General features: G+C 54.4%; 1 protein-coding gene across 1 annotated transcript in view; it reads right to left on the bottom strand.

The window, feature by feature from the left end:
• Window positions 1-247: 247 nt before the first annotated feature.
• Window positions 248-15004, bottom strand: part of fynb (FYN proto-oncogene, Src family tyrosine kinase b) — a 46855-nt gene continuing 32098 nt past the window's right edge. The window contains exons 3-12 of the mRNA XM_084439938.1: window positions 13852-13948; window positions 10188-10286; window positions 7767-7870; window positions 7363-7512; window positions 4652-4816; window positions 2776-2955; window positions 2178-2254; window positions 1794-1947; window positions 1398-1529; window positions 248-626 (exon numbers count right to left, since the gene is read on the bottom strand). Coding sequence (XP_084296064.1) covers window positions 418-626; window positions 1398-1529; window positions 1794-1947; window positions 2178-2254; window positions 2776-2955; window positions 4652-4816; window positions 7363-7512; window positions 7767-7870; window positions 10188-10286; window positions 13852-13948 — 1367 coding nt within the window. The 3' untranslated portion in view covers window positions 248-417. The remainder of the gene's footprint in view (window positions 627-1397; window positions 1530-1793; window positions 1948-2177; window positions 2255-2775; window positions 2956-4651; window positions 4817-7362; window positions 7513-7766; window positions 7871-10187; window positions 10287-13851; window positions 13949-15004) is intronic.

Here is a 15004-nt window from a genome sequence, read left to right as displayed (position 1 = left end):
TACGAGTCAAAATGGCATAAATGAAGCAAACAAACTTCAAACAAAAGTTAAGCAAACAAACCTTTCATATTTACATTGAATACAGGCATTTCATTGGCTCATCACCCATCACAACCCAACCACACCCCAAATCAACCTCCCTCCTTCACACCTTCCCAACCTCCTAAACCTACGCCGTTTCACCTGACCCCAACTGCACGCACACACACACACACACGCACACACGCACATTCGCGCACACGCTCTCTTGAAAGTTCGCTGAGTCCGTCTCAAAGTCGGTGACAGAGAGTAGGCCGGGTGCTAGGTGAGGGGGGGGGATCGAGATGCTCTGAGGGGGGCTGGACGGGGGCCCCCGAGATGTAGTCCGAGGCCCCCCGGTGAGGTCCTGTCCCCATCCCGGACCGGCCCCGGGGCGGTTTACAGGTTGTCCCCGGGCTGGTACTGTGGCTCGGTGGCTGTGAAGTAGTCCTCCAGGAAGGCCTGCAGGTACTCGAAGGTGGGCCTCTCCTCCGCCTCCTTCTTCCAGCACTGCACCATGAGCTCGTGCAGGGAGATGGGGCAGTCCTGCGGGCAGGGCATCCTGTAGCCTCGGTCCACCTGCTCCAACACCTCCCGGTTGTTCATCCCTACACACACACACACACACACAAACATGCGCGCACGCAAACGAGCAAGCGGTGAGGAAGGTCAGCGAGTTACGTGGACGCTTCCGACGTCATTTATAAGACAGAGCTCAATGAAGGGGAAACTCGATGACCTTCATTATAACGTCACTGTGCTTTTAACCCTCAAGAGTGTTTCTCACAACTCAACATCTAGACCTGGCAAGAGCTTTAGCGGGAGAGAGGGCTTGAGTGGCTTATTATACTGCCGACGGCCTCAGTAGAGCTGAGACATCTGTTAAGGGGAATGCTGTTATCCCTTTAGCGTGCCGGGCCCTCCTCTGGTTCTCTGCAACACACCAGGCCAGCACGGCTCATCTGGACAGACATGTGGTTCCCCTCCCGGGCTCCGGCCCTGCTCTCAGCCATCACCTCACCGAAGCACTGGACCCCAAAACCCCCCAGCCTCAGGCCCCCAGCCTCAGTTTCAGCCTCCTCCCTGGCCTCAGCCGTAAGCCCCCCTCTCGCGTGAGCTGGGAGACGAGTCGGGGATTAGAGGTGATCTCACGCTCTGGCATGAAAATGAAGATACGTTCTATTTTTTTAACCTCAAACAGCAGGGAAGAGCTTCTACTTGCTGTAAACGCGGGCGCTTGTGGCGTCTACTCAGCCTGCTGTGCTCGACCTGTGAGCGGAGCTCATCAGAGAAATCCCACCCTCAGCTGAGTGAAAACGACACCGCGCCCACCGACCGACCTACTCACTGGATTCACCATCCCCCCCCCCCTCGCTCACCTGGGTAGGGAACCCGTCCCTTGGTGACCAGCTCAGTGAGCAGGATGCCGAATGACCACACGTCCGACTTGATGGTGAACTTCCCGTACAGTGCCGCCTCGGGCGCCGTCCACTTGATGGGGAACTTGGCGCCTGCCGCCACGGAAAACAGAGAAGGGAGACGATGAGGAAAATATGACCGAGGGACCGTCGAGAACGCCGGAGACGATGTTCTCTCTAGAGACAGGCGTGTCTCAGCGCGTGTTGTGATGTCCCATTCAGTAGTAGTGTTGCTGTGGTAGGGTGTGTTGCTGACAGTGTGGCCTGTGTTGGATAAGACCCCTTCGTGTCGTAAGGCAATCATCTGTGTGTGTGTGTGTGTGTGTGTGCTTGCATGTCTGTGTGTGGGGACCTCACCTTGCCTAGCCGTGTACTCGTTGTCTTCTATCAGCCTGGCCAGTCCAAAGTCGGCGATCTTGCAGACCAGGTTGTCCCCGACCAGGATGTTGGCTGATCGCAGGTCTCTGTGGATGTAGTTCATCCTTTCGATGTACGCCATACCTGCAGCCACCTGGAAATCACACGCACACACACACACTTACATGAAATCCTACTTTCTGAGGACAAAGTACTGAGCTAACAACATCCTCCCAGGAAGAATATGGTAAACAGTAACAATCCAATATCCTTAATGCTGGGATGTCTTAAGACGCTGACTTCAGCGAAGTCACACAGAGTTTAGTGACTGTATAGAAGCAGCGACCGGACTGACGTTTTGATCTAAGAAAGACAACGATGTACCTGAGCAGCCATGTCAACCAGGTTAGGCAGCTTCAGTCCTCGTCCTTCTCCATCCTTCAGGAAATCCAGGAGGCTTCCTAAGTGCACACACACACACACACACGCATTTGTCAACGCACAACTGGCCATGAAGATATTCTTCTGACAGTCTGATCTGCATGTGCGACTTCCTGCGCGCCAGCAACACAATGATGCACATCAAAGTTTCCATTCCTGCTCCCCTCGTATTTAATATGCATTCTTAAGATCTGAGGGCCTTTTCTTGTGGCTCTCTTAAATGTCAGTTTCTTGGCGGTCTGGTTTCTAGTTAAATACAGGCTCTCGTTATTGTTGATGCAAAATACCATGGCAGAGTAGAGAGAGCCACAGATGAACTCGTTTATGATTCCATGAGCTCGTTAAGACTGCAGTATTGACAGTTTTCGCACAATTACCCTTATGTTAGACTTGCCATGTCTAGAAGCTGTCAGAAAAACAGCGTTAATGGTGGCTAGAGGTTTGGGGTCCATCTTCTGTGGGGGAGTGTAAATATCTGTGTGTCTGTGCAGTACGTGTGTGTGTGTGTGTGTGTGTGTGTGTGTGACATTTTGCGCGTTACCTTTGCCCATGTACTCTGTGACGATGTAGATGGGTTCCTCGGACACCACGGCGTAGAGCTGCACCAGCTTGTCGTGCCGGAGCTTCTTCATGATCTGGGCCTCCTCCAGGAAGGACTCGGGCGACATGGTGCCCGGCTTCAAGGTCTTCACCGCCACCTTGGTGGTGCCGTTCCACGTGCCTGCCATCCAACAGGCTGGGATTAGCACGGCACATCCTAGTCTCTGCGTGGCAGTACTATGTGGATATGAATCTATTCATATACTATACGTGTGAAAACCAATTCGAGGCTCAGGCGTTGCTTCGAACTGATGATGACACGAAAACACAGACCGACACGGAGGTCCGCTTGCCTTGAAGCCACGTGCGAAAAGCTTGTCCTGAAGGACGGCTGAATGCGCATGAGATTTACAGCGACCCTCGATTTAAAAGGGCTTTAAAAAGCTGAGAGAGAAGCCCTTGATATGCCAACGGGGTGGGTGGGAGGGGGGGGGGTGGAGGATAATCCCCGGCAGGACGATTAACAAAAGCAAATAGCTCCGCAAGCCTCTCTGGAGGTGCGCCAGCCGCTGTGCCGCGGTCAACCCTGCCCAGCCTCTGTTCTCTCCTTGTCCCCCCCGGGCTGACGTGCCACAGACCAAACCGTCAAACACAGATCACTGTAATAGGTTTCTCTGGGACTGTAAAGTTCAATTATCTCATTATGCGACAGCGATAACGCGGAAATATCACCGGCGACCTAAAGGCAAGACAGACCCCCCAGTCAGTGACATTTTGCACAGCATGCGATTCCACTGTGGACGGCGGGGGACGACGTTGTGGGCGTGGCCTAATTCGAGAGCGCGCTCGTAAATACCAGAGCGTGGGCTTCGATCAGTGACACAGCTGTGCCATTTCGGAGGCTGACTGGCTGCTGAGGTCATAATGGGTGGTTTAATGGGAGGGGCTCAGCAGCTGGATTAGTCATAACCCCCAAACCCCAATAGACGCTACATAACAGAGCATGGACCTGATCTAAGACCTGGGACTAGCTAACAGGGTGAACAACTCTACACACAGGACAATGCAATACGATGATGGATTTGAACTTCTGTTCCAAAATGTGATTCATGGATTAAGCGTTATGAAATAAAATATGAAAAAAGGCGGGTGCCCTGGAAAAACGATAACTTGCATTTGAACTAATCGTTTAGGGAATGGAAGACAACCTTCAGCAAATGTACTAAGAAGTCTAAAGACTTGCTAAGACTCGCTAACTTTTAGAGAGACCGAATAAAGCAAGTTATCACGTTTTCTTCCAAGACACCCCACAGTGAAAAATAAAGCAGAACGATGGAATTGTCATGCCTTACCACACCACACATCAGCAAAACATCCTGCACCCAGCTTTACTTCCAACTCTAGGGAGGCTCTGTCGATCTCCCAGGAATCGTGAGTCAGGCCCACAGTGTCGGGGGTGCAGTTCACACACACGCCCGATAAATTAAAGCACAAACCATCCGCACTCTCTACAGGGGAGGGAAGGCAAGGCACACTGGGTTAACTACTAAGGAGTGGAACATGCAAAAGAGGCGGACGGACGGCGGCCATCTTGTCCTGAGGGAGCAGAGAGTTTCCCGACGTGACGTCGGATTCCTCGGAAACGCCGTAGGGTCTTAGAGACCCGAACGTATTTCTTTGGAGGCCTCAACCGTGAGATTCTCATCCCAAATAACTGTGAAGCCTCCAAATACCCCTCTCCCCCCTCCCTCCCCCCCAAACACAATTTTGCATCTCATCTCCCTCTCTCCGAGGCCAGTCATCTCTGCTCCGACAGCGTGGCACCGCCCTCCGAGCGCGCCTCTGGCCGGACATCACCGAGGCGACCGTGCCCGTACCCATCCAGACCTCCCCAAACTGCCCGTTCCCCAGGCGCTTGATCAGCTGCAGCGACTCCCGCGGGATCTCCCACACGTCTTTGGTTTTGACGGACAGGTCGGTGAGGCGGGGCATCCCTTTGTGGCAGGGCACCACCAAGCGACAGCACAGACCCGCCGCCCGCTCTGCACGCGCACACACACACACACACACGCGCACACACACACACGCACGCATACGCACAGGAGGCACAGACGGCATAGAGAGATACAGCGTGAGACACAGACGTGAGGGGCGGGGCCTGAAGCAGCTGGCGAGGCGCTCCGAAGAGAAAGGCGGCAGAGGGTGAAGGTGAAGTTCCACGGCGAATACTCTGCACAGTAGAGTACGGAAGAGTACAGTAGAGCAACGAACACAGGTGAAAAAAACCCACATAAGAGCAACCCACGCCTCTCCTCCGCCGTCTGGAACAGAGCGAACCAGACAGCGGTTGTCGTCGGGACAGTGGGTCAGGCGTTAATCAGTGTAATGCACTCTAAAACGGATAATCAAATCAGACTGAGTGCTGCTTCATCCTCTCCGGCCCGAGTCTAGGCGATGTAGGCCTAACTGTAGTACAGATTCATTCCATCAAAAGCAGACGGCAATAAACAAGGAAGTTGTTTACAGGGCCAACGCGTTCGTCTCGTAGCCTCCGGCTCGGCGGTGGCGGAGTCTGTGAGTGAGTCACTGGCCGGGCTGTGACGGCCGAGCGTCGGAACCTCACTTTAAGTGCGGGCTAAAGAGGAAGGCCCGCTATAACGCCGTAGAAGATAATGGCTCTCACTCCGGCTAATGGCACGTACCGGACGACTCCCCGACACTTTACGATAATGGCTGTAATTGCGCGGAGACGGCGGGGCTCGTCAGTCGCTCCAGAGCGAGACGCACACGTATGTAAGGGACCCTGGTCAAACACGACGTGCAGACGCCGCCGCGTTTTTGCACGCCGCGCGACGCGTTACCGTATGTGAGAAGCCCATTGGGTAAGACCGACCTTGCTGCGGCCACCGCTCATATGTGACGTGAGAACGAGCGCCCCTCCCTCCGTCGGCGGTGGCGGACGCGTTTGCCCGTCATCGATCAAATCAAACCGGGGAATGGTTTCAGTTGTATTTTTCCACTGGTCCCGTCGCAGCGCAGTTTAGCGTTAGCCCCCTGCGAGTGGCGTGGCGTGTGTCCCCCCCCCTCCCCCGGTGATAAGGCCTGGGGTGTTTGCTAAAGCGGAGATAAAAGGCTGGCCGAGTTTTTGCTGGACCTCTGCCATTAAAGTCCATCTGGGCCTGCTGCCATCGCGGCCAGGCGTCGATACCGGACTCTCTGACCCCGCCATAAAACCTGTCGATAGCAGCAGGCTGTGAGGGCACTGCATGGACACGCTGAAGTGGCAGAACAGTTGGTCTCTATCGGGCTTTTAAGGTTTGGAGTTGAATTTCAATCTTAAAATGTAGACTTAGGCTGGAGAGTTTGTGTTTGCCTGATTCTTGTGCGACTCGATGCATAAGTGAGTTAGAGAATGGGAGGAAAGCAAAAGACAAAAAGAAGCACAAGCCCTGAAACAAAAAAAGCAATCAGGTTTAATGTAGAGGTGGTGTGTGGCTCTTGTGAACTTCATCCGCTATCTGGATGAGTGATAAAGGAGAATGGCAGAGACAGTTAATGTACTGTGACATGGGGAACACACACAGGGAAAATCCATAGTGTCCATTTGAAATGTGTTTAAGTGTCAACACTGTATGTCAATGTGCCAACTGGAGCATGTCAAGAAAAAAAATCATCCTTTTCATGGAAAGAGATAGAGTGAGGCAGAGGAGTGAAGAGGAGAGAGATTGTGAGAGGAAAAGAGAGAGATTGGGAGAGATAAGGAGAGAGAGGCAGAAAGAAAAGGAAGAAAGAAAGAAGGAGAGATGGAAAACGGAGCTGTCTCAGAGCAGAAACATGTGATCATTAATGCATGCAGTCACCACAGACCGTCTCCTGACAACATTAAGAGGACAACTGGGAACATTCACGGCCACAGAGGAAAAACACCCATTACTCACTATATTATGATGTCATCCTAGGGGAGATAGCTACAACACCCTATTAGGGTCTGCTTTTCTCACAAGTCTAGTACTCGTATCAAAATAAACTGCATCCTTACCATTTCTTTCCACACGTTTTCAGATTAGAAATGTACATTTTAAGTGGTGGGAGGGAAGTATCTGATTAGAGAATGGCTAATTTGCCACTGTATACATTTCACTTTGGCCTCAATTCTAAACAATGTCTGTTTGCCTCTTGTGCGTCTTCGCGGAAAACATCATTCTATTTTTACCAGCTGAGATGTTCTTCCGTCTAATGGTGTTATGCAGTGTAACAGTCTCAGCCTAATGCAAGTCTGGATCAATCTGAGGAAACGGACACCAGAGGAGAAGACTATGCTGCTGCTTATTTGGTCTCTCTCAGTCGACAAAGTCGATTTCCTGTCTCCCCCTCAACACGTCTCACTACAGCCACGTCTGGACATGCTCTGTGTTCATACCGGCCCCCTAATCAGAGCCTACCGCTACGCTAGCCGCATTTGATGATTAGCGTTCCTTCCGGTGCGTTCGGTCGCTGGCGGCCCTCTCTCTACCCTGACCCGTCTTGAATCTCGAGGTTAAAAAGGCGCGGCCGAGGTCGTGACGTCGTAGCGCGGCGACCGCCGTACCTGAGTAGTGCTGCACCAGCTGCTGCAGCGTCTCGAACTGGGCCCTGGTGGTGATGTAGTAGCCGCCGCTGTCCAGCTTGCGAATCTTATAGTGCTTCACGTGGTCTCCCTTGACTTCGTCCCAGTCTCGTATGGACAGGGAGAACGCACCTGTGTGTGTGGGGGGGGTGGGGGGGTTGGGGGGGGGGGGGGGGGGGGGGTGGAGGAGGAGGAGAGGGGAACGGGGCTGAACCACTGGAAAATATCCCGTCATCCACCCCATCTGTTTACACACTGCGGTCACAGAGTAACGCTTGATAGCATGAACAGAAGGCAGCTGTTTAACCCTTTGGCCGTGTGTATAATTGTATGCGGTATGACATTCGTGTTTGTGTGTGTGTGTGTGTGTGTGTGTGGTCGGTTACCCTTCGTGGTTTCACTCTCCCGGATAAGATAAGTGCCTCGGGGGTTCCCCGTGGACAGCAGCTGCCTCTCTGCGTCCTTCCGGCCCAGTTTACCGAAGTACCAGCTAGAACCAGGAAGTGAGTCAGCGAGTCAGAACCGAGGTCATGTTGAAAGCGTCCGCTCATCATCTGACCACGCGTTTAACAGCGGTTAGCTGTCGTGATCCTGACGCCACCAGCCACACAAGGCTCTCGCCCCCCCCCCCTTGATAAATCTTCATATAACCATGGAACGGGGGGGGGGTTCCTGACTGGAGCCTAATGCTGTGTTCACATGGGGCTAAAATTTTTCCGGCCGCGCGGCGAGTTTACATAAAAAGTCAATACAATTTGCGTGAACTGGCCGGCGGCCGGCACGGCACTTTCTGCAGCGGATTCGCACGGCAACCCATTGGATCCCGTGCCGAGATTGGGGCGAACTGGGCGACGCAAATTTTCACGCCTCGCCCGGTGTGAACGCAGCATAAGCATTCACTCCCTAGGAAGAGGGGCGGGGCCAACATGCTCGCGGGGGAGTGAAATGTCTCCCTCTCTCTTACGGTGTTAAGCCAGCCCCGGTGAATGCGAACCGCCCCCGAACAACCTCCTATATCCAATCCCGGCCTGCAGTAGTGCGCTACTATGATAAGCGCGCCTGGCATTGCGCGACGATAGAATAATGAATCCGCTATTCACGGTTACTCAGAGAGTCTGCTTACGGCGGTCGGGTTTGAAGCTAGTAGGCGCTGAGGGAAGAGCTCACACGTTCTCTTTGCCATTTCCAATATCTGAAAACAGGAGTTCCTCCTCTTTTATAGTCTTGTGAAAGTAATTTTAATGAGGCGATGAAAGCGCGGGCTCGGCGGAGCAGCAGGGATCACAATATGATCGCATTCCTCCTTCACTCCTCATCGCCTGTTAACTGGAGACGGAGAGCGAGTTCCTGCTCGACTAAACCTAAAGACATCTCCGCTTCCTCCTGCCCTGTCTGAGAGAGAGAGAGAGAGAGAGAGAGAGAGAGTGATGGAGAGACAGAGACAGGGAGAGAAGGAGAGACGGAGACAGGGAGAGAAGGAGAGAGAGAGTGATGGAGAGACAGGGAGAAGGAGAGAGAGTGATGGAGAGACAGACAGGGAGAGAAGGAGAGAGAGTGATGGAGAGACAGAGAGAGAAGGAGAGAGAGTGATGGAGAGACAGAGACAGGGAGAGAAGGAGAGAGTGATGGAGAGAGAGAGACAGGGAGAGAAGGAGAGAGAGAGTGATGGAGAGAGAGACATGGAGAGAAGGAGAGAGAGAGTGATGGAGAGACAGAGACATGGAGAGAAGAAGAGAGAGAGAGTGATGGAGAGACAGAGACAGGGAGAGAAGGAGAGAGAGAGAGTGATGGAGAGACAGAGACAGAGAGAGGAGAGAGAGAGTGTGATGGAGAGACAGACAGGGAGAGAAGGAGAGAGAGAGTGATGGAGAGACGGAGACAGGGAGAGAAGGAGAGAGAGAGTGATGGAGAGACAGGGAGAAGGAGAGAGAGTGATTGAGAGAGAGAGTGATGGAGAGACAGGGAGAGAAGGAGAGAGAGTGATGGAGAGACAGAGAGAGAAGGAGAGAGAGTGATGGAGAGACAGAGACAGGGAGAGAAGGAGAGAGAGAGACAGGGAGAGAAGGAGAGAGAGTGATGGAGACAGAGACATGGAGAGAAGGAGAGAGAGTGATGGAGAGACAGAGACAGAGAGAGAAGGAGAGAGAGTGTGATGGAGAGACAGAGACATGGAGAGAAGAAGAGAGAGAGAGTGATGGAGAGACAGACAGGGAGAGAAGGAGAGAGAGAGAGTGATGGAGAGACAGAAACAGAGAGAGAAGAAGAGAGAGAGAGTGATGGAGAGACAGAGACAGGGAGAGAAGGAGAGAGAGAGTGTGATGGAGAGACAGACAGGGAGAGAAGGAGAGAGAGAGTGATGGAGAGACAGACAGGGAGAGAAGGAGAGAGAGAGTGATGGAGAGACAGACAGGGAGAGAAGGAGAGAGAGAGTGATGGAGAGACAGACAGGAAGAGAAGGAGAGAGAGTGTGATGGAGAGACAGACAGGGAGAGAAGGAGAGAGTGTGATGGAGAGACAGACAGGGAGAGAAGGAGAGAGAGAGTGATGGAGAGACAGGGAGAGGGAGAGAAGGAGAGAGAGAGTGATGGAGAGACAGACAGGGAGAGAAGCAGAGAGAGTGTGATGGAGTGACAGGGAGAGTGTGACAGGAGGGCGGTCCCTCTGTGGCATGTGACTTGTCGGCTCTCAAGAGTGCATCCGAATGAACCTTGGTAGGACACACACACACACACACACACAAACACACACACACACACACACACACACACACACACACACACACACACACACACACACACAAAACTTACTCCTCGGCCTGGATGGAGTCCACCGGAGCCACATAATTACTAGGAATGTAACCGTTTCCACCAGTGGTGAGAGATCGAGCATCCCACCAGTCCCCCTCACTATGGAGAGAGGGAGAGAGAGAGAGAGAGAGAGAGAGAGGGAGAGAGAGAGAGGGGGGAAAGAAAGAACACGGGCAGGGCATTAATACAAAGTATTTCCTTGGGATTAATTTACAAGTGTGTGGAGCGTGCAGGCGCTGGGCGTTACTCTCGGCAGGGAAAAGCACACGGGATCAGACCGTTTCATGTCCTGGCATGTGTTCTGAGACTGGCTGCATGTGAGCCGGGAGAGATCAATTATTCAACAGACATGTGAACACACGAGGGGGGGGGGGGGTTCTGTATGGGCCCTGCATATGGAATCAGGGAGGGAGAGGGGCCGATCACAGGTAGGGAGGAGGATAAAGAGGAGGAGGAGGGGGAGGAGAGAGAGAGCAGCTCTCTTAATGACCTCTCAGCCCGCGTGCCTATGCAGCCATTGCCGTTTTTCTCTCGTCCTCCCCCTCCATCTCTCCCTCAAATCTGCCTCCTCCACGGACACCCCCCTCCCCCCTCTCTCATCCCTCCCTCCCCCTCGTCCCTCACTCCCTCTCTCTTATCCCTCCCTCCCTCTCATCCCTCACTCCCTCTCTCTCATCCCTCCCTCCCTAACTGTATTGTTGCGTGCTGGGTGCAGTTCTTTACTGCAATGTACACATACGCACACACGCACGCACACACACATGCACACACACACACACACACACACACACACACACACACACACTCCTCGAGTGGATTATATTCCTAATCACAACTCTTCACTCACTCATCTTTCTCTCCATAGCGTCCCTTCCCTCTTTCACTAATCCCCCTCTTCATCCTCTCACTGTCATCCCTCCATCACTCCTCCCCTCATCCCTCCATCACTCCTCCCCTCATCCCTCCACCACTCCTCCCTCATCCCTCCACCACTCCTCCCTCCATCCCTCGTCCACAGCTCCTCCCCTCAGGGCTGGCTGGTTGGCTGGTTGGCCGGCTGGGGGAAGTGGTTGGCCATATGTGATTGCTAAGGCACACGCACATACCCCATCACACACATCAATACACACAAACAAACAAACACACACACGCACACACAACCCCTCCCCCGCTACTGAAGACCCCCCCCCCCCGCCCCCAACCGCTGACAATGTGTCCACCACACACAGCAGAACCAGGCACTGTTTACTAGCCTGTCATTCACATACACAAGAGAAAGGGAGAGATAGGGAGAGAGAGAGGGAGAGAGAGAGAGAGAGGAGGGAGGGAGAGAGGGAGAGAGGGGAGAGAGAGGGAGAGAGACAGGGAGGGAGGGAGAGAGAGGGAGAGAGGGAGAGAGACAGGGAGGGAGGGGGAGAGAGAGGGAGCGAGAGAGAGGGAGAGAGACAGGGAGGGAGAGAAAGGGAGAGAGACAGGGAGGGAGGGAGAGAGAGAGGGGGAGAGAGAGGGAGAGAGAGAGGGAGAGAGGGAGGGAGGGAGAGGTAGATTGTTAACTATCATGGTCTGGGATGGAGGAGTGGGGTGCTGGAGGTGGGCGGGCCCCATGGCGAAGGTTTGTCATCTGGGCTAAAGTAAACACACAGTGGCGTGGGGAGCGCCTGGTGATGACATCACACAGCCAGAGACGGGGCTGATCTCTTTGTTCCGGGAGGAGAGCGGAGCAGCGTCCCTCCGGAGGGGAATATGCATCAGGGGGAGGAGTGGAGACAGGAGGGGAGGAGAGGAGAGGGGAGGAGAGGAGGAGTGGAGAGGAGAAGAGAGGGGGGGAGAGGAGAGAGGGATGCACTCCCGCTCTCAGCAACCTGTCTGCTGAGGTGAGAGAGAAAGAGAAAGAGTGAGCAGAGATGGTGTGAAAAGGGAGGGGCGAGAGAGATTGAGATTTAGAGAGAGAGAGAGAGAGAAGGGAGGGGGGGGGGGGGGGACAGACGGAAGGGGTGGGGCCTCGTTTGTCACTTCACCACTTTTGCCTTCAACAAACCCCTTGAACCAACTCCGCTCTGCCACAACGACAGACCACAACAACGCCGCGAGCAAACAAAACATCTCTCTCATGTCTCCAAAAGCATTCAAAATAGTCGCTCCCTGCGGTGACTGTTCATAATTAAGGGCAGGACTCTGCAGGCAGAGACTTTATCTACACAGGCGGATTACTATTCTTAGCTGGGCGGGGGATACACAAAAACAATTCATACTTTTCTAACAGTTCAGAATCAAACCGTTCATTTACATTCGGAGGTATTTCCTGATTACGTTTGATGCCGTCTCATAATAACAAACTTCCACTGGGTTATGTAAAGCCGGTGCTGAAAGCGCGACCACATTGTAAACATCCAGCGCTCTGGACGGCTGCCCGTGACACGTTGCGCGCGCCCAGCAAGCCCGACGCCTTCCTCGAAAAAAGACGCCGTGACGGCACGAGACAAGGGGGCCTTCTGTCCGCGCGCCTCCCCCCGCCTCTCACGGGGGGCGCCCCCCCCCCCCCACCCACCACGGCTGCTCACGTGAGCCCAGCCGCCTGAACGAGCATCTGCCGTTGACCGTCTGCCAGGCAGGCAGCGCCGCCGCGATCCCGGGACGGCGGGGAGCGGAAAAAAGACCGGAGGGCTGTCGGGCTGCCTGCCCGCAGTACCCCGTCTCCCCCAGCAGGGGGCAGCGGGCCCAGCCGGAGCCCAGCGCCGGTGCCAGAGAGGCTGGGGAGGGGAGGGGGGCGCGTGGGCGGGAGGGGAGAAGGAGGCATACCGGAGGGCTCGGGGACGCAGCTCTGCCTGGCTCCCCTCCAAGGAGAAGGCAGGGAGGGAGGGAGAGAGGGAGGGAGGGAGGGAGCGGAGGTCTTAATGGCGGAGGTCTTCCGCGGTGAGCGGGGAGGTACGCTGCCGGCCGGGGAGGAAGAGAGGCGTGTCCGGCGGGGAGGACAGGATGTCTGAGCTCTGGCCCGTGGGTGTGCTGAGGTGTGGTGAGGGCAGACTGGGTTGAAGGTTGAAGACGGGAAGCTGTGGGGGTATCAGAACACGCTGACCCGCCGAGCACAGCCCAGAACCAGCCCAGAACCAGCCCAGAACCACAGACACAGATGTCTAAGAAAAGTACATTCCAGCGTGAATCACTATGGAGAAAAAAAGACATCTATGATCTTCGAGAGCAACAATGGTTGAAATGCTGATAGAATCAGCGCGCGCACACACACACACACACACACACACACACACACACACACACACACACACACACACACACACACACACACACACACACACACACACACACACACAGATCTTTCTGCTAACTGGAGGTAACTCTACCCCAATATGGCAGCAGGCACAGGAAACAGGCGGTCTAAACTTCCTGTGCTAGTTCAAAGGGGAGTCTTGAAGACAGACTGAAGAACAACAGAAAACCGTTCCACCCCACCGCTGGCTAAATAACCTTAATCTAATTTAAACTGGGGTTAAACTCCTGCTTTCAAATAACTGTAGTCGCTGCAATTTCAACCACTCCCTTTCTCCCTCTGCCGTCGAAATACATGAGCCCAGAAAGCCAGAGAGATAATAAGATAGAAAGACACGACTTCCCCCCCTGGTCCGGCGGATAAAGCGGTCCTACTTACGTGCTGTTGATAATCTGGAACTTCTCTCCTTTCCTGAAGCTGAGGTCGTCTTCCGTGCGTGCCTCGTAGTCATAAAGTGCCACGAAGAGGGTGACCCCTGTAGGGGGGAGGGGGGGGAGGGAGAAACACCGAATCAGCACTTTGTGTGATTGGGGACAGCAAATCAAGTCTGGACTCTCAACTCTGAACCCGACGATGCGCCGTAAGCTTTCTCTGTAGACAGGAAAGGGTATTTCTGGAGGTGGTTTGGTAGAAGCTTTATTGACTTTGATGTAAAATTGTCCGTTTTATAGCCGGCGGTCTGGACGGCTGGGGGAACGAGGCTTCATAAAAGTCGTCTTTCAACGAGGAAGGTTAGCCAGCTCATAACCCCCCCCCCCTCAAATAACGACCATCTAATGGACGGATTAAGTCAGGAAAGGGACGTTCCCTTCCCCAAGTATAGACAGAGACGAGCGGCTAGCGAGAAAGCTTACTGGCCCCAGATGAGGGCTCGTGACACAGTTCCGACTGTCCAGCTGTTCAGGGGAGTGGGGGGGGCTCAGCCTGTCTCCACCCCCCTAAGATTCTCCTCGGGACAGCCCTCCATCTTTGAGGACGAGTCCCCGTAGTCCAGAGCCTTCTGTCCTAGTGTTCCCCCCCCCCCCATATACCCCAATAACCACTTCACTGCCACGGCTCGGTGGTGCACGCCGATGCGCCCTAATCTCCTCCCGACTCACCGCTCGCGGTCGGCTGCCTGGCTGCGTGTGCTCGGATTGGCCCGGCAGCGCCGGTGACTCGGACGCGCGGCCACGGAGGCGTTCTGTGGACCGACGGCCGTACTACGGCGCCCGCACGGCCCCCTCTGCTCCTCTGCATCGACCTCACCCGCCCAGATGGGCACGGAGCGTCGGAACGGGCAGGGGCAAAGGTCAAACAACCCCCCCCCCCCCCCCCCCCCCCCCCCCCCCGCTGTAGGAGGTCAGAGGAGCTAGCTGACCGGCTGAGACGGGCTAACGAGGGAACTGAGGGCGCTCTTCCTCAAGATCCCCCTCGGCTCGTTCCATTTCACCCAGGTCACTGACTGCCCAGACCGCTGTAAAGGAGAACTAAGAACAGACTCCTCAGTTCTCCTTTACTGTGCTTTACTGTGAGGAGGAGGACCTGAGGG

The sequence above is a fragment of the Borostomias antarcticus genome (genome assembly GCF_949987555.1).
Source record: "Borostomias antarcticus genome assembly, chromosome: 6".
Taxonomy (NCBI): domain Eukaryota; kingdom Metazoa; phylum Chordata; class Actinopteri; order Stomiiformes; family Stomiidae; genus Borostomias; species Borostomias antarcticus.
The sequence above is the reverse complement of the archived record's forward strand: the minus strand, read 5'-3'. Positions and strand labels throughout refer to the sequence as shown.